This window comes from Vidua macroura, chromosome 1 (assembly GCF_024509145.1).
Source record: "Vidua macroura isolate BioBank_ID:100142 chromosome 1, ASM2450914v1, whole genome shotgun sequence".
In the NCBI taxonomy this organism is placed as follows: Eukaryota; Metazoa; Chordata; class Aves; order Passeriformes; family Viduidae; genus Vidua; species Vidua macroura.
Window position 1 is genome coordinate 16,471,099 of NC_071571.1, and position 26,198 is coordinate 16,497,296.

Genomic DNA, 26,198 nt, shown 5'->3' on the forward strand with positions numbered 1-26,198 from the left:
GCTCTTCTTATGAACCTAAATCCAGGCAATCACTGTTAGTAGTTATAGTGGGCAGGCCTTGACTAAGTTCTACATAACTGGCATTCAGTATTTCTCCCTCCCTTTCAGGGAGTAACTCCCTGGAAGGGACTAGTTGTCCCAAACCATGATCATTCTAACATCTTTTGTTATCTTTGGAATGGTCTGCCCAGGGAGGTAGTGGAGTCACTGTCCCTGGAGGTGTTTAAGGAAACACTGGACATTACATTTCAGGTTGCGGTCTAGTTGACATGGTGGTGCTCAGTCATGGGTTAGACTCGGATGATTTCAGAGACCTTTTCCAACCTAATTGATTCTGCGATCTTCCACATTTTTAGCCTGCCAGACGGCCAGATAACCAGAGCAGTGCTTCCCTCCCAGACCGTTTTGGTCTCTCCTGCAGAGCCACTGCCTCTGGGCAGCACTGTGGGGCTAGGGCTTTTCTGAGCGGGGCGGGGGATGGACATCACTGTCTCCCCTCATCTCTGGGGGAGACGAGGACAGGAGCCGGAGGAGCAGGACAGTCCAGCAGCCGCCATCCTGCCGCAGGAGCCAGCCAGGCCGGAGCACTCCGAGCCCCACCATGCCCATCCGGCCCGCGGGCGGTGCCCATGAGCGGCGGCCGCCCCGCGCATGCGACCGGCTCTGCCTACAACTCCCGGCTGCCTTCGCACAGCGAGGGCGGGCTTTTCCTCTTTTTTCTTGGTTTGGGTTTTTTTTTTTTTTTTTTTTTTTTTTTTTTTTTTTTTTTCTTTCCCCTCCCCTCGGAGGGGGAAGGATGGGTGGGGAAAGCGAGCGTTCACGAAAGCGAGGCGAGGAGGAATCCCACAATACCAGGCGGGTTGCGAGCCCGGCGCTGCCGCTGTCTCTTTAATGCAAGAGGAAGCGATGCGGAGGGGTGGAAAATGGCAGAGTTGCAGATGTTGCTAGAGGAGGAAATCCCTTCTGGCAAGCGGGCTCTGCTCGAGAGCTACCAGAACCTCACTCGAGTCGCCGACTACTGCGAAAACAACTACATCCAGGTGAGGGGCGGCGGGGCAGCGCACCGGGGGCCGGCGGCGGCGCTCGGCGGGGCTCGGCTCTCCGGTGCGGGCGGCGGGGCCGGAGCCGCCCGAGGGGCAGCGGCGCCTGGCTGCCCTCGCCGTGGCTCCCGCCCCGCAGCCGGTCCCTCGGGTTTGCCTTTTCTTTCAACTTTCCCAGCTGAACGGCCAGGCTTCCCTTCCCCCGCTTCAGAGGGGAAGGGAGGGGGTTATTATGTCAGTCCAGCTACGAGGGTGTGTCTTTTTTTTTTTTTCTTTCCTTTTTTTTCCTCCCCCCACCCACCGTATTTATTTATCATGAGTCACATCCCGGAGACCTCCCAGGGCTGGGGTGGGGGCGACGGAGGCGCGAGGGCCCCCGAGCCTCTCCGCGCGGCCGGCTCCGACCCGGTATCCCGGGTTTCCCCACGGCTTCCCGGCGGCGGGGCTCCCTCCGGGGGCCGCGGACGGGCCTCAGGGCGGCGGTCGGTGGCGGTGGCCGGGGCGGATGCGCCGCACGTGGGGCGCGGGTGCCGGGCGGCCCCGCACCGCGCTCCGCCGGGGCCGCAGCGGCGCGGGGAGCGGAAGGGGCCCCGCACACGGGTGACATCACGGAGCTTGGGGATCCGCGCCGGGTCCTCCTCGGCGTGCGGGTCCCGGCGGGGCCGAGGCAGCCGCGGTGCTGCGGGTCCGCAGCGCTACCGTGAGCGGCGTGCGGGGGCAGGAGGCTGCCCGTGGGCTGGCACCGCCGTGCGGGCGTGAGGCGGTGTTTCAAAATGGCAATCTGTGCCTCTCGCAGCCTGCCCGGCTCTAGCACCCTACAACAGTGATTGCAGACCGAGTCTCATGCGGGAAGAGACTCCATTGGTTGTAGCGTCTCTCCACCGGTCGGTGTGGATTCTTTTCCCATCCCATAGATTGCCAATGCTTCTTGGCCTTCTTTTAAGTCTGATTTTCTGAAGCTACTTTAAACACAATTTCCTATTATTATTTTTTTCAGGATTTACATCACGTGACTCTAAGTCTCAGTCTTTAGTCACACTGATCTGGATGCAGAACCATCCAGAGATGCTTAAACTCAGCTTTTTTTTCCGTCAAAAATTTGAAGGGGAAGGACAAATAAACTTTATTTACTTGACAGCTTGTAGAGTGAACATGTTGAATGTAATACTAGATTACCTGTGATAAGTATTTAATACAGGTTACTAACATCTTTGGTATCGGTCATTGCTGGTAAACTATCTTACTGTTTGTAGTAATGGAGCAGCAAATATGGAAGCACATCTTTAATAATACAAAGTGATTTTTTTAAATGAGATATTTGAATTAAAACTGCTCTAACAAGCCATATTTTCAAGTTTTGTTTTTTTTTTTTTTTTGTGGTATATGAGGTAGTATGAGTTAATGTCTATTTATGCTTCCGAGTTGTTTACTCCACCCAGAGAAAGCTGCTGATATAAATGCTTCTAAGAGGCGAGGTTCATTTGGTTTTACTCATGGGAAATATGACAAATACATGAGTATGGTAATTGCAGCACAAGTTTTGACGTGTCTCCTGCTCCTGACTTTTCCCTATGTCAGAAAGGTGCAGAGAATCTTTAGTTACATCATTTTCTTCAGAGTCATAAAACTTGTCTTTTCTTACTTTCATCAAACAAACCAAATAAACACAACACAAATACCCATCCGGTCATTTGGGGTGGCTTTTCCTTTTCCTCTTTTTTTTTTTTTTTTTTTTAATTTGGTAGCTCATTTTCACCTCAAGTATCAAGGTCAGCTGGATGTGGGATTGGTGGGATCTCTTTTATCTTTGTACAGCTGTGTTTACCCCTTTTGAAAGGAAGCCGGAATTCTAAAATTCCTAATGCAGTCTTGTACAGTAGCTTTGGAAAATGTATATACCTCACTTTTATTTTACATGTATTGTACATTTGCTCAGTAAAAATGTATTGATAAAACTATGTATTTTTTTAAGTGTTTGATGGAGGTAGTTTTTTTAATCAGCACTTGATGCAAAGCCATCTGCTGTCCAGTTGGACTACTGAACAGATTATACTGCCAGTGCATGTGGTGGAGCCACTGCTGGATTAGGCAATATGACACAGGGCACTGGGTTATGAGATTTGGGTATATGAGTATTGTGGGGTGGGAAGGGAGAAAAGGAAAGGAAGAGGCTTAACATACAATACAATACAAAATCTATGTGTTGAATGTAGTTGAGCATTTTATAAAAAAGACAAACCAGAACAGAGAACCTGGCCATGAAGTGAATGTTAAAATACTTCACTAGTAGCTCCATATTGTAACTTATCTGGTTGTATGTAGCTGGTTCAGTTCAGCCACTTTGAATTTGGAGGGGTTTCTTTTTTTTCTGTGGAAAAAGCGAAGTGCTCCATAGTGGCAAAAATTATCATGTGCTGTTACCCACTCTGAGTTGTGCCACTGAGGTGAAACAGGTTTGTCAGACTATTCTGAGTGCTGCCCCTAACAATTTATAGTGATTGTAATAGGAAACAAAATGATGTTCTCAGTGTTATGGTTTATATTCTTTGCTGACTTAAGTAGGAAAGTAATTTCCTACCACTAATATTGCTGTATTCAAGCTATATATTTTTTTTTATTTGAAAATACAGGATTTTTGTTTTGTCTCTCTTACTTAAGCTGAGAATAATTCTGGTAAAATTTCAGTCGTGCTGATTTTTTGAGGAAAACTTATATTCAGTGTCTTTAGAGATTTCTCAGGGGAAAAAAAAAAAAGAGAAATGGGGGACAGCTCACCTGGCTGGAACTTGCTTCCCTGTTGGTGAATGTAGCTGTGTGGACAGTAAGTATGCTTTTACTGGAGCCTTTACAAAAGATGACAGCATTTGGGAATCTCAAGTTGAAAATTGCTATTCTCAGAAAAGCAGTTTCTTGCTAAGGCACACTGTGACTGTATCAGAATGCCGGCTGGTAATCCAGTTTGCCCTCCAGATCAGATGTATTCTAGTTATCTAGGAAGTTTATTTGTTAGGAAGAGAAAAGAATTGAGGAGAAGTAGAGCAAATAAGCTTCTAAGGAAGACCTGCAGTGCTAAAAGAAAAATACAGTATAGTGGCAGTCTTAAGGGGGATGAGAGAAAAAGGGAGACAGAAAAAAATAAATAAAACCAAATGTAGAAATAGTAACTGAAGAACATTGTGATGTTTTGGTGGTGATTTTGGCTTTGAATAGAAGGAAAAGGGCATTATAAGTACATTAGTGTGTTTGTCTGACAGTATTTAAAATCTGATATTTCTGGTTGGAAGCTTCAATAACAAGCAGGTAGAAAATTAGATCCCTGTTTTAGGTTGGAGGCTTAAACTCTGAACAGTTTTAAGAGCAGGTTTTGAACCTTAAATCTTTAAGGCATATTTTTGCCTTCTGGAATAATTTGTCTTATATATAGATGTATTAATTTTTAAAAAATACTTTCAGAATGTAAGTTCCCATAGCTGCTGTCTTCCCCAAATCCTTTTGCCTGCAGGTATGTTCTGGGACTAGCCCTTTTGGTGTGCTTGTAACCAAAAGACTATCTGAAAATCTGTAGTATAAAGCTGAAGATGCTAGTGAGGAGTTTCATCAGTGTCTTAGATAGTATTAACTTGATCAGTACTACTTAATACAGAAATAACAAGGAATTAAAGCATTTGCAGTTCTAGTTATGATTCTTCAGCTGAAAAATAGTAACTTCCATAGAGATCCACTAGTCATTTTTCTGGCTGTATTGAGTTATTTTGGTGTTTTAAGGAACTTATTTACAATAACTAGCTTATGAAGCATTAGAATGACACATGAAATCAGCTTGTGCAGTGTTATTGCACTGATGCCTTCCTTTTGAACAACTTCAGTTGACTGGTGTATCCCAGAGAGGCCTCTATGTGCTATAAAACACTGCTTACAACTCTCCTACTGTCTAAATAAAGTGTTCCTTATAACCTTGTTTATGCTTATGCAGATATACATAGTTTTTTTGTCAGTCTCAAGCTTCTAGACCACTTGTGAAGATTCATTTTTAATTTTTGTTTTTAAGCTCAAATATAATTTTAATATGACTATGAGAATCTCTAAACAAACAGCTTGCACTCCTTGTATAAATTATCATCTCGATAGTCTCAAGTGGGTAGATTTAGCAGCTTTAGAAAAATAAACCGAGAGACCTTTTAAGGAAGTAAGAGCTGTGTTGCCTAAATGTGTGTTTTTCTGTCATGTTACTTCCTTCTGTAGCTTCTGACTGGTATGTGGAAACTGAACGGTGAATTAACAAGCTATTTTGGGTAAAACAGACAAAAACATGGATAGATTTCAGTTTAACTGCAATTGCAAAAAAATTAAAGCATCTTTCCAGTTGGTGGAAAAGTGAATGTGTGGCATTGAGCAGAAGTGTTGCATACAGAAAGTTTCATAAATATTTGTGTTATCTTCCAAGATGCATAGAGGAACTATTTTTGCTTGGTAACTTGGATGTTCTACACTTCTCTACAGTAGATATTTCCTTTCCAACACTAATGAACCTTTTTTTGTGGCTTTTCTTTAAACATTGGTAGCTGGTCAGACACTCTATTTCATTGCCTGGCACATGGAAAGTGGCTTAACTTAGTTCAATACAAAGAAGTTCACTCAGAATGTCTAATTCAGGAAATGAGCTGCTCTAAAAGGATAAACTTCTTAAATTGTCACTAATACAAATCCTTTATGTGCTGTTAGAACTTGTATGCTTTTATGTTCATAGGTTAATTAGTTTGTATTGAAAGTAAATATAGTAATATTTTTTTCTTCTGCAAGTTTTATTGCTAAATTTGGAACATAAAAAAAGCAAATTAAGTTCACTTTCTGTAACACCAGATATAGTACAAAATTAGAGAGCAATGAGATAAAATACAAATGTATACTCTATTATGCTTTTAGGTTTAAGTAATATTCTTTTAAAAAAGGTGCTGCATTATACTTTGTAATAATGTTCTTTTTAAGATAGTTTAAGCAAATGTTTGCCAGCAGTATAAAAGTCACTGGCTGTTCTGTGTGTGGTTTTGGGGTTTTTTTTAGAATAATAATATAGGTCCATGCTGGTGTGTTAGGCTTCTAGCTCTTCTGTGCCTTGTGTAGGTCTTCTGTGCTATGCAAGTGTCTTTGTGTTTTGGAAAATAAAGCTTTAACTCATAGGCAGCAATAAGACTGTAGTCCAGCTTCACTGAATCAGCAAGTGATTTCACTGAATTTAAAGAAAATGAATCCTAGGGTGTTGTATGTCTAGTTTGTTTCCAGAGGGGGTAGATGATATGAGATGAGCTTTTCCAAATTTGAAATGTTTCCATTAATTTTTGTATATTTGGCTTAAGAAGCCAGCAAGATGATGTCTGCTATTCCTGCTCCATTTTTCATAAGTGCTACCTTAATCAGGGGCAGTAAAGTGGATTGGGATAAGCTTTTACAGGTGCATATTGTTTCTTCCACAAGGGAAGTGCTCTCCACCCCCTTCTGTTTGTGCAGTGTTGGAAGGAAGAAGCTTGCAGGATGTCTGGGGTCAGTGTATGCCGAGTGTGGTCCTTGCTCCCCGTGCTGCTCTTGCTGTGCACAGTCCTGTGGAATTGTTGGAAGGAAGAAAGAAGTATGATTAAATGGGGCAACAATCTAATACTTCCCCCTGGTTCTCTGGGAGGTTGTTACAGTAAGTAGCACTCCCGGTAGAGAGAAAATAGATGAGCCTTGGGAAGGTCTCATAAAATGGAGAATGAAGGTAAGAGTACAGGAGCAGGCTTAGTACGAGTAGGAAGTGTACTTCTGAGGGCAAAGTTCCTGTTAGTATCTAATCTAAGTTTAACAGAAAAAAAAAAAAAAAAAAAAGCCTGAACTCTGAAACAAAAGAACTGATGCAACTTCCCAGTATCTTTGTCTAGCATTTTGAAGTGTCTTCATTTTACAAAGGCATAAGTGGAGGCATGAAATTTGGAACTGGCTCATGGAAGGTCATATAGGGACATACTGTCAGATTTGGGAACAGAACCTGATTGTGTGCACTTCCAGTGCTGTTCCCCCTGCCACCCCACCCCTTTCCAGACTGCCTCTGTTATACTGCAACACAGCAAAAAGTGGGTATGCACAGAAACACAGAGGCAGTGTAATGACTCTTTCAGGAAAATATGCACCTGAAACCATCATTGAACTCATTAGCAGCAATTACTTTTTAAGAATTTAATGTATTACCTCTCATAAGAACCTTGAGATTCTAATTTTTCGCTTTGCCAACCTCAGGAGTTACATAAGGCTCACAGTGCTGTTTGTCTGCGTGTTGGTGGGTCTTGGCAGAGGCACGAAAAGATGCCGCTCTATTTCTCATTTGTGAAAGCAGTCTGTGTTTGACATTTCTGGTGACTGAAATCTTGCTTAGCTACAGAATGGTGGGGTGGCAGCTGTGTGGACAAAGTGTTAGTCCTGGCATAGCAAGACAGCCTTGAGGGATAAGGGGATATCTTGCTCTCTCTGCCCGTGTTCAGTCCTTATTTAGTGACTTGGAGTCTAAAGGAGCATAGTGTTGTTTTTACTTTTGCACAGTGGGAAATTGCTTGTGGGATGCTGCTTACTCAGTGTCCAGGCTTGTTCATAATTACCTGAACATTCTTGCTCTCTTTAGTTTTGCTCCACTCTTTCCTGGAGTGGACTTCCTTTGATGCTATCACTTCCACCCCAGTCCCAAATCTGAGCACTGGTGACAGGGCTTGGTCAGAGTGATCCTCACCTCCCTCCATCCCTATGTAAAAGGAAGTAACTGTGGAATTTGAAATGGTAGATACCGTGCCTCAGTCTGGTTCCTCCTTTTTCCTGGCCTTGCTGGTGAGGCAGTGACCACAGACATTATGTCTGCTGTGGGTTGCAGAAATAGCCCTTTGCACCTTAAAACTTGCAGAGAGCCCTTGAGAGCCAAGACCAGGGTGCTGTGGAGAATAAGTCTCGGTGTGCTCCAGAACACAGCTCTGAGCAAGATGGTACTGCATGTGCCTTTCCTCCTGCAGCCCCAGCCTGTCAGTGTGTCCTGATGGTGCTGGAGGTAGGCTCAGTCAAGTGTTTCGTCAGCTTAGTGCCAGGTATTGAAATAGAAGATACAGCATTTCTAACAGGTGGGCTCTTTAAAGAATCAATTTTTTTATGCAGCAGAGGAAAACATTCCTCTTGATTTTAGAGGGAATGTGTTACTTTCCTTGGGTTAATTAATAAGAGTGTAGATGCCACCTTTTCTTGGGACTGTGCAAATAGTTGCTTATTACTTATGCAAGCCCTTAATGCTGTTAACAGGAGCCATGCATGCTTGCTTTGCAGAATATATATTTGTTCCTATTATACTGATAGTTCAGAAGAAAATGAGGGGTGGGGAATCTTAATGAGACTTTCAACTTGGAGTGAAACACAACTATAGCATTTTCTGGTGCAACTTGTAAAATTCAGCAGTTTGTATTAACTTGAGTTGGAATTGGTAGATAACCTGCTGGCTGAGCTAAAGAAGCAGGTCAGTTTAACTCTGAAAAAGACTGACTGCTTAAAAGGGGACTTTATTTTTAATAATGTTCTTGTCAATGGCTCCAGATCAAATATGTTTAAGTTCTGGGGTTTGGCAAACTGAAAAAGTATCTGAAAATCAAAATTTCCCTTAGTTTGAGCCTCCCGTATGATAGTCTCTTCATAACCTCCTCAGATGATGTGTGCCATGCTGTAACTTCTGACATTGTGGAATCTTCTGAAAGAACAGTAAAAGGTTGTCTCTTCTGCAATGAGATTGCATCTTTCTTGTGTTTCTTATGTTAAGATAGCAGATATAGTTGTGATAATGTTATCCCTCTCTCTCTGAGCCCAAAATAATAAATTCTGTATACTCTTTATACAGCAGAAGTTAAAGTGTAAGCTCACTGCTCCATGTGTGAGAAAGCTCTGATACTGTATTGATGTACAGTTAACTCATGGGGAAGAGACTCTGCATCCCTGTCCTAACTTTATTGTAACCTCAGAGACAAATAGGAGTAAAATGTGGTACTGTTCCTACTTTTGTTAAGAGCAGGAAGACCTCTGAGAACTCACAGAGGAATCCTGCTAAAACATGATTTGACATCCTTAGAGTTGAATGTAATGTTCTTACTGGGTGGTCTTAAAGTTATAAATAGTTCCAAGAAAAAAAAATGTTTGTTTACCACTTGAAGCATAACAATTCTTGGAAAAGAATTGGACTGTAGACTCTGCTGGCTACTTTCACACCGGTATTTCACATGATAATACTTCTTATAAGCTATGCCTTATCAGGCAAATGTGGGGATTTTTGTGGCTTTTTTTTCCATGGATAATATTTTACCAGATGTGTATCTTCACTTTCGTTTTCTGATCTTGTACTTTGGGGTCAGCAAATCTGCCAAGCGGTATTTGTCCTGCAGCAATCATTGTCAGCTGTGCATCTTATTTAACTTTGTTGTAGCAGGTGTTCAACAAGTTAATACTTGAGCTCTGGTCCTCATGCAATAGTTCTGCGTTTTCTGGAGCTTATGATAAGAAAACATCTGCATAAAACAAATAGGCAAGAGAAGAACAAGGTGTCTAGGCAGGTGCATCAGATTACTGCATGAACATCTCAGTAGCTGCACAATGCCATGCCGTGGCTTGTCTTTTCACATACCTTGTAATGTTAATTGCTCTTATGTCACTAAATATTACTAGTGATGTTTCTCTCTTTCCCATGTGCTTCTCCTATGCTGTGATCTTAACGTGAATTTGCTGATTTCTCTCTCGCTGCTCAAGTCTTCTGCTTGCTGCAGATTGCTTATTAGACCTTTTGTCTCACTTTCATGTTGTTGACTTTGTCTCATTTCAGATCTGAAAACCTATTCTCCCTTGCCTATTTCTTTTAATTAATCTATTTGTATTATTTTATATTTTACTGCCTAGCAACTTATATTATGCAGCTATTTTTCATTATGCCTTTCCAACAAACAGTTTCTACTAGCATGGGTTGCTAGTAATTTGAAACCTGCAGCTACTGAAGACATACATACACATTTCTTTTTAAAATTATCTTTGTTGGCACAGAGTTGAGACTAAAGCCTTATCTCTGCAGTAGTCTCTAACTACCTGAGGAAGCCATAAAGACCAGGCTACAGAGGATATGGAATGCAGCTGGGAAGACAATGTGAAATGGGACTGATATGATTCTCCATATTAATAAAATTCTTACGAGGCTTCTTATATTTATATGCAACCAGGCCTTTCCTTTATGAGAAACCTGTCTTCTCCAGGAAACTGGTCCTTTTGTTACTCTTTTGAGACTAAGGAGTAAAATGGGGATAATAAAACTCCTCTGCTCGGAGGGCTTTGGTTCTCTTAACAGTGAAGGAAAATGAAAGTGTCAGGAGGAATGGCATTCTCTTAACATGCATGTGTCCACAAAACAGAGCTGGACCTGATCCTTAAAGGGTTTTATAAAATATGGTTATAACCTCCTGGGTTTCTACTGGGAAGCCTCATGGCAGGTGGCTTGGATGGTGCTTCAGTCAAGGTCCAGAGAATATCAGACTAACAAGTAGAGATATGGTGGATCAATGCACTTTTGTTGGCAAGATCTTTGAGACCTGGCTGGGGATTGTTCAGCTTTTGCTTTGCTGTCTGACTTGCAGGATTTCTAAATCTCTGGGAGGAGCTATTGTTTCTATGATGCAAAGTCCTGGCTTTAGCTGCGTTAGATAAAATATGTGTCTGGTTTGGAAGTGCTTGGCTCTACAAGGGCTCTCTGCAAATACTGTGGGTGTGTTTCCTGCTGCAGCACACCATATGTTCTCCCAGCACTGAAATGATGTGGTTGCCACAGTAGTCCTGGGATTTGTCTTAAATAGCAACAGATTTTTAATCTAATTTCTAAGGTGTCTTTAACTTTGAACGTTAGAGAAATTGTTGTTGCCGTAGATGTATTTGAGGCTTCGGCTCATACAATGCAGCTTATTTTTTAAGAAATCTTGTATCTCTTCAGTAGTGGCTGTCATTTCTAAATGTGTATTTCAGTCTTCTTTATCAGTCTGTCCTTTAACCAGTGGAGAATAATAACAGCCAGTGGAAAGCTTTCTAGCACACATTCCCTCTTTGGAAACCAACTGTCCGTGAACATGAACTGTAAAATCAGCTCTTCTCAGTTCTCTGCAGTGAATGAATATTGACTGTTCAGAGACTGAGGGATGTATTTTGTAGAGTATTTTGAGGGAGGTATTATGTAATTATGAGAGAAGCTTGTTTACTGGGGATAGAAGTCCAGTATGCAGGGGTATGATACCTGTTGATTTTTGCTTCTCTGCTGGAGAGAGAAGTTGCTGGTTTTGGTCCTGAATGTCATATGTGTGGAGTATTAAAATGTGTTCCTTGGGCATGGAAGGAACTTTAGGAGTAGATAATCTCTGTTGAATAACTTTCTGCTTTGCTGATAGAAAATGGGAATGGTTTGAAGGATTACTGAAAAGCAGTTTGAGGGTCTTGAGAAACTCCCCAAGTTTCTGATGGGAATAAGAGCACAGGAAGAATGGGGAAGAGAGTGTGTAACTTCCTTCATTGTGTTCAGCCACTCTCTCTTGCTAACTGTGGTGCTGAGAAGGACAATGTGAAAAGCAAATATTGTTACTATTTGTTTCCTGCCTACAGAAGAGAAATAGCTTTACTTTTCCCCCAGATTGCTGTAAGGGCTTACTGCAGCAGCAGTGGGCGTGGGGGAGTATGAACTGGAACAGGTATTTTACTGACTGCATAACATCCCACGAGGCCTGGGGGAATGAATGTGGGGAATACTGTGAGTCATACTTGTCAGTCTCATAAAGCAGGAGGCTTTTTAAAATTGGCCTTGGAGGGGAAGAGGTGTTTAATGGAGCAGTTGTGCAGGAGTTAGGCAAATAGAGGACATAAATAATGAGCAAAGCTCATTTAAGCTTCTTGCCTCCTCAGAAAATGATTAAATGCAAACAACCATTGTGAAAGTTAAGAAAAATGTATCATCATTTAAGTATAATGGGTGCAAAAATGTGGCCATCCATGATGATAAGAAAATTTTCTTTTTGTGAATAGCAAAATCAATTTCTGGAGTTGTTGAACAGAAAACATGCTTATTGTCGGTCTGTTGGGTTTTTTGTGCTTTCCAGTTTCCTTTGAAAAATAACAAGGCAGGAAGCTGAAAAGCAGTTCCCTAACCCAAGAGCTGGTGGGGAGGGGAGGTGGTAAAAAGACCAGTCTCCAGTTCTGCTTTGGACATATCTTCAGTGTTTAGGCTGGTTTTGTATAAAAAGTTTTTTCTTCTCTGTCCCCCTATTCATGCAGGATTTCATTTACATGTAAATACTGTGTATTCTTCAGTAAAACCAAGAGCATGTTTTTAGAGTACAGCTGCATTTTTTTTTTTTTTTTTTTAATCTACTGACACAGACACTTCTTGCTGTTTTAAATTAGAGTTTTGAACAGAGCTTATGAAATGTAATTGTTCCAGTCCTGGGCTTACTTGCAGATGCTCACATCATAGTGAGAATCTTATCTCTGATAGTAAGCCTTACTAGCAGACTTAATGGGCATAAAATTTTCTTGGATACTACTTCTGTCTCTTGCAGTGTAGAGAGGCCATCCCAAGCTTTGAGGCATTTGGAAATGACAGTTCCACCATCCCACATGCTGCTCCACTGCTGTATGTGTCTTCCCATGGCCTCCCCTGTGTTTTAGCCCAGCTTTCTCCAGGTTGTACAGATGCAGAGGTAGTGGCAGTGTGGGTATGGGTGGATACACAACTGTGATGTGTTCCTGTTGTCAGGGAACTGTTTCTCTGAGCACAGCTCCTCTGCAACTGTATTAAGGCCACTCAAGCTGTTTGCAGAGGAGATAGCAGGGTGTCCTGATGGCCCTATGACAAGTGCTTAAACAGAATAGTTCAGGTTTTGTTTTACTGCTGGGGGGGGAGACAGAGAGTGATGTGGATATGACTGTTCTTACACAGCTGATTGCATGGAAATGCAGCTCTACTGTCATCTGTATGACTCTGCACCTCCTGCGTATGCTTAAATCTGCCCTCTACATTGTACATGAAGGGGAAGCAGTCTATAAAATAACGTGAAGGTGCATCTTAAAAACACCAGTGCAACTTCGACACTGATTAGAAAACTTTCCTGTAATTGTCTGCAAAAGGCATTGCAGCTGTATTTCTAGGGAAAGCTACTCACTTGAACTACTGCTGTACTAGCCAACAGCACAGCAATTGTCTCACCAAGGACTTTGTTTAGAAAAGCCAAACAAAGCAATTCCCTGACTCCTGAACTTGATGCTGTATTTCCTATTAAAGAATTTGCTTGCTTTGTTCTGTTGGTTTCTGTAAGTTAGGTTTTACCTATTGCTGGATGTGGAAATTACCATATTTATTTAGTTCTGGTTGTTTATTCTTCTGTTCACTTTTTGGTGGGGAAAGAAATGACTTGCCAAATTGACTTTCCATTCCTACTCCCTCTCCTCTGTTCTTCTGAGCCATCTGTTTTGCTCTGTTATGTGTGGTTTTTAGAGGAGATAAATTTCTACTTGTTGCAATTTAAGCAACCCAGTATGTAAGTGAGCTTCTGCGTGTAAGGCTTTGGAATGTTGTTGCTAACCATAGGATAAAATTTTAGCATAATATAAATAATTATGCAAACAGAAGCTGGATGTAGTATGCTTGCAGCCACTATCAAATAAAAATCATACGGTCAGGTGCAGGAGTATGTCAAAATCTGAGCAGTATTTGCTGTTTATGTGATCAGATAGAAACAGAAAACTAGGTTGATTTTTTATCAATTACATGCAAGTTCTTATAAAAACAATCATTCCTTGTATTGCAGTCCATTACTTTATTACCATGAGATCACTGTATAGCCTGTGTGCTATGTGAGAGTATGCCTTGTGCTGGGAGATAAGCTACTACAAAATTGTGGGAATCCACTAGTTTCTGGTCTAAGTACACTGCTAAGAACAGTGAGATATGTGACGATTTTCTGCTGGACTGAGTATATTCATCTTCAAGACACTAAATAGTCAGCAGTGTAGTGATACAAAGCATGAGTAGAGAATTTGATCCTATAATGGCCATTGTTTTCTTTGTTTTAAAAATACTGTGATGTTTGGGAACTGGCTGAACTGTAAAATCTGGGCAGCAGCTGTGTGTCTAAAGTGACTCTCTTAAACATGAGAACTGTTCCTGAATTAGGAACACGTGCAATCCAGAAGTTTGCTGACTGTGTGAAGGCCAGTGTAACTCTTGGCTCTACATTTTGTTGCCTTGAGATTCTCCCTGGAGCTGGACAGGCCTGCTAATGACTTTCTGTGCTCTCTTTTTCCTGTTTCCCTCACTGCTTTGTTGTCCTGCAACATCTCTGACATGGGGAAGAACCTGTTGCAGTACAGAGTGTATCTTTGAGCCTCCTTGTTTTTGGACCAATCCTTTAGTGGATGTTGATGTTCAGTGTGTTTTGCACACAGATGTTGAGGTTACCCTGTTGTATGGGTTCAGACCACTGTTGACATATAATAGAATACCAGGTTGGAAGGAGACCTTAATAATAATTTGGTCCAACTTTTCTTGGACAAAAGAAAGCATCATCTAGACAAGATGGCCCAGCACCCTGTCCAGTTGAATATTAAAGATGTCCAGTGTTGAGGATTCCACCACTTCCCTGACAAGATTATTCCAGGGACTGACTGATTGTTCTCATTGTGAAAACTTTTCCTGTTGTGTCTAATTGGAATCTCGCCAGGAGTGACTTGTAAAAAGGGAGATTCCATCTTTTTTGTAGCCACCCTTAGAATACTGGAATGTCTTCGATAATAATCTGTGATACCAGGACATGCTTAGATGAGACTGTAATTTGATCATTTATGCTAAATCTTGTTGTTTTAACCTTGCTTGCTCAATGCTATCTCGTATGATTCCAGGCCTGCATAGAAGGTAGGGAGGACTGGAGAGTGAGAATCTGGGGAAAAAAAAAAAAGATAGTCTTTGAAGCTTACCTCTGAAGTCATCAAATTTTAGCATCTTGCTTGTCTTCAGATAAAAATTTGCTCTATTCTGGGTTTAGACTCTCAGTTTGATTTGTCAAAACAGAAATAAAAAACTTCATGTCAGCAGTCACCAGTCCTTGAGAGTAAACTGAAGAGGTAAACAAAATCCATAGGAGGAAATATTGTTGTGAATGTAATGAAACTTTTTCACGTGGAGTGAACTGAGAAGCTTTGCCCCAAAGTAGGTGACTCTGAGCTGTCTGGTTTCAAAGCCTTGCATGACACAAAAGTCTTATCAAATTCTGATTTTCCTTTCCATTTGGAGAAACTTGAGTTTGGTTCTATGTTGCTGCCACTGTATCACAGAGGATATTGAAGTAACTAGGAAACACTGAAGTGTTTCCTTCTTATTCTCACCAAAAAAAGAATGAAAAATAAGTCTCTAATTTATCAAGGAGCATGTCTTAGTAGATGATCTAATATTTGAGGGTGGGTGCCATCACTTAAGAAAGTAAACAGAAAGCCATTTTAATTTCAAGCCCTATTATAAAAACAAAATATTTGAGAGACATTCTCTTTGTTTCTGTAAGTTCTCTAATTCGCTGTTATCTGCTGTCTGGTGTACCAATATAATCATATGCTCCAAAGCCTTGGGTAGCTTTCTTAGTGTTGAAGGAAGAAGACTGCTGTGGAAGGATTTCTTTCTGCCAAGGGTTTCTTTTTCTGTCTGACAGTCCAAGGGTGGCATTAAAATCACAGAATCATAGAATTATTTAGATTGGAGAAGGCCTTTAAGGCCATCAAGTCCAGTCATTAACCCAGCATAGCCAAGTCTGCTAGTAAACCATGGCCTCGGTGCCACATCTGCATGTCATTTAAATACATCTAGGGATGATGAATCAAACACTCTGGAGCTCTGGCTGATATCTGTGATGTCAGAACCTGCTTTATGTCAGCTCTGAAGAAAATTGTGTTTGATGTTAAATGGCAAATCAGACACTGCAAGAAAGTTCAAGGTGTAGTTTTGAAGCAATTGTATGTGCTAATTGGGCAGTGCTTTACAAGAACGAAATACGTGATTTCTGTACTGAAGCTTATATTGTCTAAATCATGTAAAACACAGAATGTGAGACTTGGACCAAATTTCTTACCCTTGCTGTGTGTGCAGCCTTGAAGCCTTACTAATTGAGTGTACAAGGGTTGTGTGAAAATGACACATGGGCATGTCTGCTTCTGTGACTTGAGTTCAGTGTGACATGCCCTTATGGTTGTATAGACAGACTGTGACAACTGACAGTAACAATGTATTGTGCCAACATATTTAGTAAGACATCTCTTTGAATTGATTTGGCAGAAGAACTGAAAATTACATTTTCAACAGTATTTTTCTATATTGTATATAAATAATATATGTGTGTGTGTGTGTATAAGTTTTTAATAAGGGGAGTGAATTAGTCCAGCGCCAACATGAACCTTGTTGTTGCATTGGGCGGAAAATGCTACTAACAGAGCAGCTGGCATGTACCTTCCCAAGCTCCATCTGTCAGAGTCTGCATTGCTTTATAAATCGCATTCCTAGTGGAGAGATTTATTTATTGCTATAATGTTTGCAGCCTGGATTAAAATGGAATTCCTCTGTTGTTGTTTTTGAAATTTATTTATTGTTTAAGTGTGTATGTGTGTATATATGTGTATGTATATGATATGTGTATGTCCCTTAAACTTTCCATTGGAATTAACTTTTCCCCTTAATAAAGAAGCTTTTCTCCCTCTACCTTCCACAAAAAAAGAGGATAATTTGAAAAACTGAGACTCTTCTATTTACTGTTAATCAACAGAATGAAAACCAACTTTCTTTTCAAGTAAAAGAAAATCAGCAAAGACACAGTGAGATTGACTAAATTTGGTTTCAGCCCATAGAAATGCTAATTTGCTATCAAGGCTATTCAGGACTGGTCAGGGGAATATTATTGATGGAAATGAAGGATTTGCTTCTAGCTGATTGCCTCATGCATACAGGATTTGGGGGAAGGGCTTGTCTGAAACAGAGTTTGGGAATTCCAGGCACTGCTGGTTATGCTACTGTATGTGTTTGTTAAACAATAATTTGGTGTGTGTCTTGACCCTTGAGATAAAGAAGCTGACTAGTCAATGTTTTTTGTCAAGATAGTGCTTCTAAAAAGAAGTAGACTGAAATCTTATTTGTGGATTGTGGTGTAGTGGTGATGATGATCATCTCATCTTCTGGCCTTGAATGAATGCTAGCTTTATTGTGCAACATCTTTACCTGGGGAGAAGAGATTTCAAGTTCTTCCAGTTTCTCTGCATTTTGTATGGCTGAGTTACTGCATCTTATCTGGAGAAATTCAACAGACATGGTATTATTTCATACCAGTGGGTTTTTTTGTCTTAGATGCTGGAAGGAAATTCCCTGGAGTTGAGTGGTAGATGCTAGCTTTGCTGTGTTTATTGAGGATTTCTGCCTTAGTAGATGCGAAGAATTACTGTTTACTGAATGAATTTGAAAGAATTTTAACCATGCTGGTTTTAGTTTCGAGGTTTCCATAGTGAGAGGTGTCTTGCTCTTAATGGTTAGGCATCCTTCTATACCTTACCTGGATTTCAGATTTTTCCATACTCCTGGAACAATTACTTACTTAAGTGATCGAGAGCTTTGATATTTCTATTTTACACTACTTCTCACTATGTGAAGAGAGAAGTGTGCTGAATAGTCTGTTCCATTTCTTGTTTCCACTGTCAGTGAAGGATTGACTGCCAGCCCCCTGGAGAGGCCTTGGACAGGAGGTGGGCATGTTCAGTGACTGCAATATGTTGCTATTAATAGCTTGCAGGCTATGGGGTAATGAAAATCTTGAGCTTTTATTGCACAAATTACACAAATTCAAGAATGGTAGAAAACTACAACAAAATGACAAGTTATGATAAAAATCACTTCAGTAAAACCCTTGAACATTTTTATATTGTGTGAACTTTAGTACTGATCTTTGTGATGCAGAATTTTAGTTGAGATTTGCCAGTGGTCTGGAATGTGTGTTGCTTTTTGGCTTTAGTACTGCTTCATATGGAGGCTGGGCTGGTCCTGTCATTTTAACAGGCTGTACTTGGACTAAGTCCCTTCCTGTTCTTTGTCCCCACATAAACGCTTGCTTTTTAAATTTCCCACAGTTGTTTTTACTGATGACAATAATGATATGAATGGCAGTGCAAGTGATTCCAGTAACAAGAATATGGATAGTGATCTGCTTAAGTTGAAGAAAGACAGTAGATGAAGTGTACTGGTAACTCTCTACAGCCTTGTCTGTGGTGCTGTGGGAGGGCATCTCTTGTCTTAGTACGTTGGACAAGGGTTGAGTTTGAGCTTCTGAGCTAACTCTTCCGATGGCTTGCTTCACTTTCCTGTGGAGGAATTGGGGTGCTGATCAGTGAAGAACAGTCCAACTTGTAGGCAGGCAAATTCCAGGCCAGATATAATTCTGTGGATATTTGGATGCACTCAGCACATCATCCATCCCCTTGAAGTATTGCCTAGCCTAATGCATTGCAGGGAGTATTTCTTCAACGGAATTACTGAATGGCACAAGTACTGTAAACCTGTTGCAGGAGACAATTGACACACCTGATTGACACTCTTATTTTTACCTGCATGGCATATGTAATGTAAGCAATCTCTTTCATAAATTTTGAAACCTTAGTTTCCCATACCACTTTGGAATGCCATATCATACAGCCCTTAAGGCTGTATCTGTGATGATAAAAACTCTGAATGCTCCCTGCTGAGTATCTGCTACTGATAACCACAGTCTGTGTAGATCTTCTTGGATGGCTTCCAGGTGGGTAGTTGACTCCTGAAAGTTCTTCAGAGTATAGAAACTTACGGCACTTGCTGCTGTGACTTGCCAGTGTGTCTCTTTTCTTTAATTTATAACTGGTACTCCTGATGTAATAACCATCAGTAACAGCCAAAAAAGTCTACCGTGGTGCAGTGTGTTTGCAAAGCAGTCAGACAAGTTCTATGAAAAACAGATAAGGGAGAACCTGTATCTGTGGGGTACCTACTTATTTCAGTATGTAGCTCCTCGGTTATTTACAGTGATCTAGGGACATGATATTCAACATAAATGACATTTAGCTTCTGAGCCAAAAGTCTAATGTAGTGTATATGGCATATTTATATTTAATATAGCATATTTGGATGTGAAATACTTGGTCTAAGAACATATATTGGGAATAGTTTAAAGATGTCCAAGCTTTTTGCAATTACAAGTAACAAACCCTCAAGACCAGCTTTGATTTCTTAAAAACCTTATCAGATCAGTGAACCAGTAACTTCAGACTCATATACCTGAAGTTCCACATAATGTTACAAGCCCTTGCTCTAGGGAGGTGTGCTCCTGTCTTCTGAGTGTGGAAACCACTTTTCAGAAATCCATTCCTTTCACTTTGAACTGTCCCCAGGTATTTCTCAGGCAGGTTAAAGTACTGATGTCCAGGAGTCTCCAAGCCACTTCCAGAATGTACATCTTCACCATTCTGTATTTCCTATTGACTTGCAAAATTAGGTGCTGTAGGTTGTTGTTAACATAAGCCCATAAGATAAAAATTTTGACTGGGAGGTTTGATATGGATCTCTGAGCTAAAATGGCAAGACCTTAGTGAAGAAAACAGGACTTGGAAACCTCGACTGAAGTGCTTGTGTTATCAGAAGGCATTCTGTAAATACCAAAGATAGATACATGATGAGATGAACAAAAGAAAAAACTAATGGATGTATTGATGACTTTGCATCGTTGCATTCTGTGATGCATGATAGAGATTGCTGAATTCCTGTGGCAACTGATTGTAGTAATCCTAATTTTATCTTTAATCAACTATTGATAGGTGGAATTCTTTCTCAAAAAGACCAAAGGGTAAAACTGAACAATTTTCTTGTGTTTACTTGTGAAGCAAATACAAATGTACTGCAGTGTTGCATTTTAAAGGTGCATAAGCAGTGACAGCAAAGGCAAATAGAACGGAGTGTAAAGCTATTCCTGTAGCTTGATTGCTGAGAGTGATCAAGCCCCGAAAGAGAACTCCAAGCACCTGAACAGCTATTGAGCACTCAGTACTTTAGAGCTCTGTTTAACTTACTGATTATTGGGCCACTTTAGCACAGTTCTGTTAGTAGTTTATACTGGATGAGTTTTTCTGTGCTTGAATTTGCACATATTCCAACAACTTGAAGATGAAAAATGTGGAGCAACCCATGCCACATACTAAGGAGGCATTTTGATTTGTTTTTGCTAGGCCAGCCAGCTTTGGTGTGATCTGATAAACTGCTTTCTGACCTTTGTCAAATGGAACCAGTTGTTCTCGTGGGGAATTTACTTTACAGGGAGTTTCAAGCACAGCGAATTGAACTGAAGTTAAAAGAGGGAGAAGAGAGGTTGGACAGTAGGGGTATGGACTTGTGTGTTTGCAGGGGAAAGTTTGACTTCTGAAGATGATTTGCAGTGTAAGCTGATGAGATTTGTGGAGGGAGCCTGTACGTGCAGTTGTGTGCTGTATGAACTGGCACATGGTGGGAATTGCTGAGAGAGAGAGATGGGAGGGCTTGAACAATGCACACACAGTGTTGTGGGGATGTGCCTGTGTGGGTGGCAGTTTGGAGGGGGGAAGATGTGACTTGTAAGGATCAGCTGTAGAGTGATGAACAGGTTCCTCATCATTTGACCTTGACATGTCACTGAACTGAAGACTCATTAATTAAGCTTCTACTCTGTTTTTATTGTGTCAATTCCTTGGGTGCAGAACCAGTTTTGACTTTACAATAGTATTTATGTAAACTCTTCAAGGAAGCTTTATAATACAAGTTGCATTTGACAAAAATACATGGTATGCAGTGTGGAGTGCCATGCAGTTTTAACTCTTTCTTTATGTACACCATTAAATTACATGAGAGGTTTTCTTTTTTATTTTTTTTAGTATTACATCTAGTTATGTGAAAGCAGTTTCAAACAGCAATTTTGTCATAGTCACATGGCTGGTAATGGTGAACTGGGGATACAGGTGGGAGCTTACAGGAGGGAAACTTCAAAAGCTATGATGTTCTGTAAAGAATATCCATTTTGCTACTAAAGGGGATCAGATTTTTGTTTATATCAAGGACAGCTGGTGAAAAAACAAATTCTTTGAAGCTTTCAATACTAGATTGCAAAGTAATTCTGAACCATTAGGAAAGAAGTCAGGTGACAGTCTTTGTATTGTGTTGTCTCAAAATTGAGTAGTTAACTAGTGCTTACGTATTACAGTGTGCTGTGCTGTCTTCTAGTCTGCTTTCAGTTTTTGCTTAAAAAGAGATGTGAAAGTAACAGTTGAAGCACATTGGAACTCTCTGCTCCCTCCTGTTTCTGTCACACAGTTCTTGGCTTCTCCCTCTACCCTCACGTCTTTGCTGTCTGTGAAGCTTTTAGCTTATATCTTGTGGATGCCAGCAGTTCACATTAAAATAATGCAGAAGACTGTATGTCAAGTTAGTTCTAATCTAAACTGTTAATCTGCAAACTGAAATTGCCTGAATTATCTGCAAGGCTTGAAAATGTTCATAATCTAGATCTTACAGGACGTGAAATGCATTCCACATTTCAACTGTGTTCATTTAATCCTACTGCCAAAGTATTAATTGGAGCAAGTGACTAAAACGTTTGGTGCTTAGGCAAATGAGTGCAAGACATTTAATCAACGAATCATTACAGATGAAAAGAAACTTGTTATACACTGAAGTTTTCTTCTTTGACAACACTCAGTCATGGAGTTCTGTGACTTTGTCACCTCTTAGTGTTTAGCCTAATAGTATTGAATTGAAACTTTGTAATAAGAAAACTGCTTGAGTAAAGGCTGCAGATCTTCACTTAAGTTTATATGAAGTTACACTAATGTTGACTGCTGCTTTATTGGTTGTGTCTAGTTTAGTAAATCTTTTCTTTCAGACACCACTGATCTGCTACCTGCATTTTTACCATTTTCCACGGTGGCAGAAGTTCCAGTATGAATTATCAGTTGTTTTCTTTAGGGTGTAGTTCAATAGGACAATATTTTTAAAGTCACTACTAGCTGTGAATTGAACTTTAAAACGCCTCTTTGGAAAGCCAGCTTTCAGAACTTTGTTTCTTGAACCCTTAGTAGTTGTTTTGCAGGTTATGTTTTCTGAAGAATCTAAGTGACTTTTACTGACTTTTCCTGACAGCTAGAAGTGTCAATACTTTTTTTTTAGATGAAAGGTAGCTCTCTTTGCATTGGGAAATACTAAAAAATTGAGTTTTACATAGTCTGTCCTTAGTACATGCAATAGCTGTTACGCCTTTTGGCAGCAGATTACATTGAACTGTTCCTGCTGCTTCACATTTTAGAAGACATCTGTATATGAATTCCATTTGAAGGATGGCATTAACCAAGTGTCAGGTGTCACTAATAAGTGTCAAACATTGCTAGGAATGTTAGTCATGAATATGAACAAAATTCCTGGACTGGGGGGAACTCACAGGTGTTTAAAAAATATATGAGCAAAATGTTATGTAACATAACATGTTGCAGTATTTAGGTAATGATGCAACTTTTATAATGTATATGAACAACTTGCCTTCTGGCTTTCTTCTTTAAAATAAGAGACAGGATTTAAAAATGAATGAGTGTTAGGAAATTGGAAAACATAGGGCTCAGCTGAATGCTAATGGAATGTCTTTGTTTCCTTGTTTTGTGCTTAACATTGTAACTCTTGCATACAATGTGTGTAGAGTGTTATTCAAAGAAATCAACAATAAAAATAGAAGTCTAATTAGAAAGGGCTATTAGTATGGACTTTTTCTATTGGTTGCTGAGGTCTACTGTTTGTTCCACAAATACATGATACTGGGAACAAACTAGCACTGAGTCATTGTGTACTTCAAACTCTTCCTTAGTGGTGCATCTCTCTTGCAAGTGGAAGGAAATTCTGGATAGCTGCAGTTTGCAAGTTGGGTAACAGATGAAATACATGGCCTCCACTGCCATCTCCTAAGGTGTGATAGAGGGAGTACTTCACAAGGGGTTCTGTGTGTTTTCATGGTAGAGGTTGTGTTGATATCTCCCATCCTGTCAGAGAGGAGGGACTTCCTTGGGCCATGCAAGTCGAGTTAAGTCATGTAAACAGTTCCTGATCTTGGGCAGTAACCTGCCCTCTGACTATAGCCATCCCTAAGGACAGATTGAGGACTTTACCTTAGGAAGGTGTGATTTCAGTGGGAAGGTTACCCTTTCCCTATATTTTTGCCCTTCAGGGGAAAGCATATATTCCCTTCTGATACCTCAAAATATGTGTGTCTTCTCAGTCAGTGATGAACTTTCTCAGCTGTCAAGGAAAGTTTATTAAGCTTTTGTGTGAGGAAGGGTAATTTCACAAGTACTCCTGTAGGCAGGAGGCCTTTGTGCCATCCTGATGCTCTACTCGCTCTTCTCCTGGTCTGTGGGAGTAGTAGCCAGCATAGCTGGAGGGTGGGCTTTGTAGATGGCATGTGGAATAGGGGACACTCAACTGTGGGAAAATATTTTTCTGTCTTAATTAGCCTGGGCTGCATGACCTCATAAGAAATGGCAAAAGGAGCATTTCAGTGGTCATTCAGGGGATTTGGAGGCTTTTTGAGAAATGAGGGATTTTACAGGCTTTAGAAAATCAACTCCAACAAATCATGGTAGTGTTGTTTTTCCTACTGAATGAATTGTTTCTTGGCATCTAAATTTATTATTGTTAAATATTTTTCAAATACTTTCTCGTCTCTGTATGATTGAGATTTTTTAAAATCTCATGCAGGTCAAGTACTTTGGCTGCTCAGCCAGACTTTCTTGATTACAGATTCTTCCAAATACAGGTTGTATTTTTTGTTCCTTTCCTTTTTCCCCATCCTCTTCCTGACCTAAAGCAGATGTCTTGTTGTTTTGCTTTACAGGCTCCAGATAAAAGGAAAGCATTAGAAGAGACCAAAGCCTACACAACTCAGTCTCTAGCCAGTGTTGCTTATCAGATCAATGCACTGGCCAACAATGTATTACAACTGCTGGACATCCAAGCGTCCCAGCTACGGAGGATGGAGTCCTCCATCAACCATATCTCCCAGGTAATCTCTTTCTTTTTTGATAGAGGACTAACAGTGTTGGAGGCGGCATTATTGTGTCTCTTATTATTGAGTTGGATAGTTTATGTTGACTTCTTTATTGTGATAGAAAATGGTAAGGCTTTTTTCTTTCTAATATTTATGAAACATGCTTTGTGATTAAGATCATGACCAAAATAAAATAGTTCCTATATCAAGAATGCTGGAATTATATTAGATTTAAAGCAGGAATTAATTATTAACATTTCAAGATCTGAAGCTATGCTTGAGGGAGGCGTAGAGAGAAGGATTCTGTTTCTGAAGGAAATCCAGTTAGAAGTGCCATATGGGAGGTGGTATTTTATTTAACACATGCAGTGAGTTCATTTGTTTTCATAGCCTTGCACGATACAATTTCATGTGCTGTGTGGAAGGGGAGAGGGGTTCACATGCTGCCACTTCCTGCTCAAGCCAAGCTCCTTCCCAGCCAAGGCAGCTGAATGAGTGAGCTGACCTGACTTGAACTGTGACTGCAGTTGGAGTTTCTGCAGTGAGGACATGGCAATAGATGACAGGAAAGAATAGGTCTACCCCTCTCTGTGGCAGCCTGTATTTCCCTGGCTGAAGCTTCACCCTGGCTGCCTGCTTCTGTGTGGGGAGAAGCATTGCTGCTGCTGCCTGCCTTGTACCTGATCATTGGCCTGATTGGATGCTAACTCAGCCAAAAATGTCTGCTGCGTTTAATCTGGAAGTGGCTTGCTGCATAACCAGGTGTGTGCCATGTTAGTGCCAGTGGAGGCAGGGACAGGACTCAGTTATTTCACCCTTACATTGCTGTTCTGAAATGGGCTTGAGGGAGTTGTTAAAAGCCCAGTGTCTCTCATACTCTTACTGAAATTCAGTCGGATCTTCACTGGGCTTCTTCGTCCTGTGTCTCTTTGAGATGTTTTGTAAACAAATAGCACAGGATGCAACCTAAAACATTCTTCAGTGCAGCCAGTGAATTAAAAACCTTAGTTGGTCAACTTGGCATCCTGTTGGTAGTACACCTTAGACCAAATACATGAAAGAAAATGCTTCTTATGATCTCTGCTGTCTCCCTTCCCAGCCCTGCTAACTTTTTTTAGAGTTGTGGTTTCTAAACATCTTTGTGAAATGGCAGCACAGTGGTTTTATCGAAAACATGTCAGCAGGGAGAAGATTCCAGTGTGTATGGAAGGGCCCTCCTAGTAACAAACGTATCAAAAAGGCATGTGAGGTTAGCATGTGCTGAGAACTAAACAATGCTAAAAGCTTGTGAAGTATTTAAAAAGTACCTGCCACTGAAACAGGAAAGTAGGAGGAAATGAAATTGCTGTAGATAAGTTTTTTTTTTTTCTGTTAAGTATTCAGAGATGCTGGGATTATGACTACCTTTTAAGAAATGGCTGTAAAAAGAATTGAATGTACAGATTTTCACAAGCATTGGATGCCCTCTTATACTGAGCACATCTTTTCTTAAGTGGTTGATAGCTGCAGTGTGTGTGAAGCGATTATTGTTAAATTCTTATTGGCCCACTAGTATGGCTAACCATGGAAAAAGCCAAAATGTTTGATACTAGCATAAAAGGTGTTAGCCCACTGTACTATTTGCTGCTTGGATTGAAGGCACTATGCTGAAAGCTGTTGAGTCACCTGATACATGAACTGTTTGCTAAAGGCTGTGAACAATCAGTGCTTTGTAAAGCTTTTGAGGAGTGTTTAGCAAGGTCACTTGCTTGTAGTTTCTGTGCTGGTTGGTCTTGCCTGAAACTAATCCTTGCTTATAAATGAACCTCCACAGACTAATTTTGTAGAATTAAACTGGATACAGATAATGCACACATACCAGCTCAGCTATTTGCTTTGAAGTGTTTCTGCTCAAATGCTTCAACTGCCTTTCTTAAGTCAGCTGTACAATTGCTGTGATAGACTGTTTTTAAGTGCTTTGGGATCTCCAGAGTCTCCTTTCCTGTGCCTGTATCAATTG

At 40.6% G+C, this 26,198-nt stretch overlaps 1 protein-coding gene across 11 annotated transcripts in view; it reads left to right on the forward strand.

Annotated features, from left to right (window-relative positions):
* The first annotated feature begins 789 nt into the window (after positions 1-789).
* Positions 790-26,198, forward strand: part of ABI1 (abl interactor 1) — a 77,321-nt gene continuing 51,912 nt past the window's right edge. For 9 of the 11 annotated variants that reach the window (XM_054000787.1, XM_054000803.1, XM_054000822.1 and 6 more), the window contains exons 1-2: positions 834-1,040; positions 24,047-24,214. In XM_054000787.1, the coding sequence (XP_053856762.1) occupies positions 924-1,040; positions 24,047-24,214 (285 nt within the window). In that variant the 5' untranslated portion in view covers positions 834-923. Of the gene's footprint in view, positions 1,041-24,046; positions 24,215-26,198 lie in introns of all 11 variants that reach the window. The other 2 variants (XM_054000850.1, XM_054000860.1) reach the window with 1 other exon arrangement.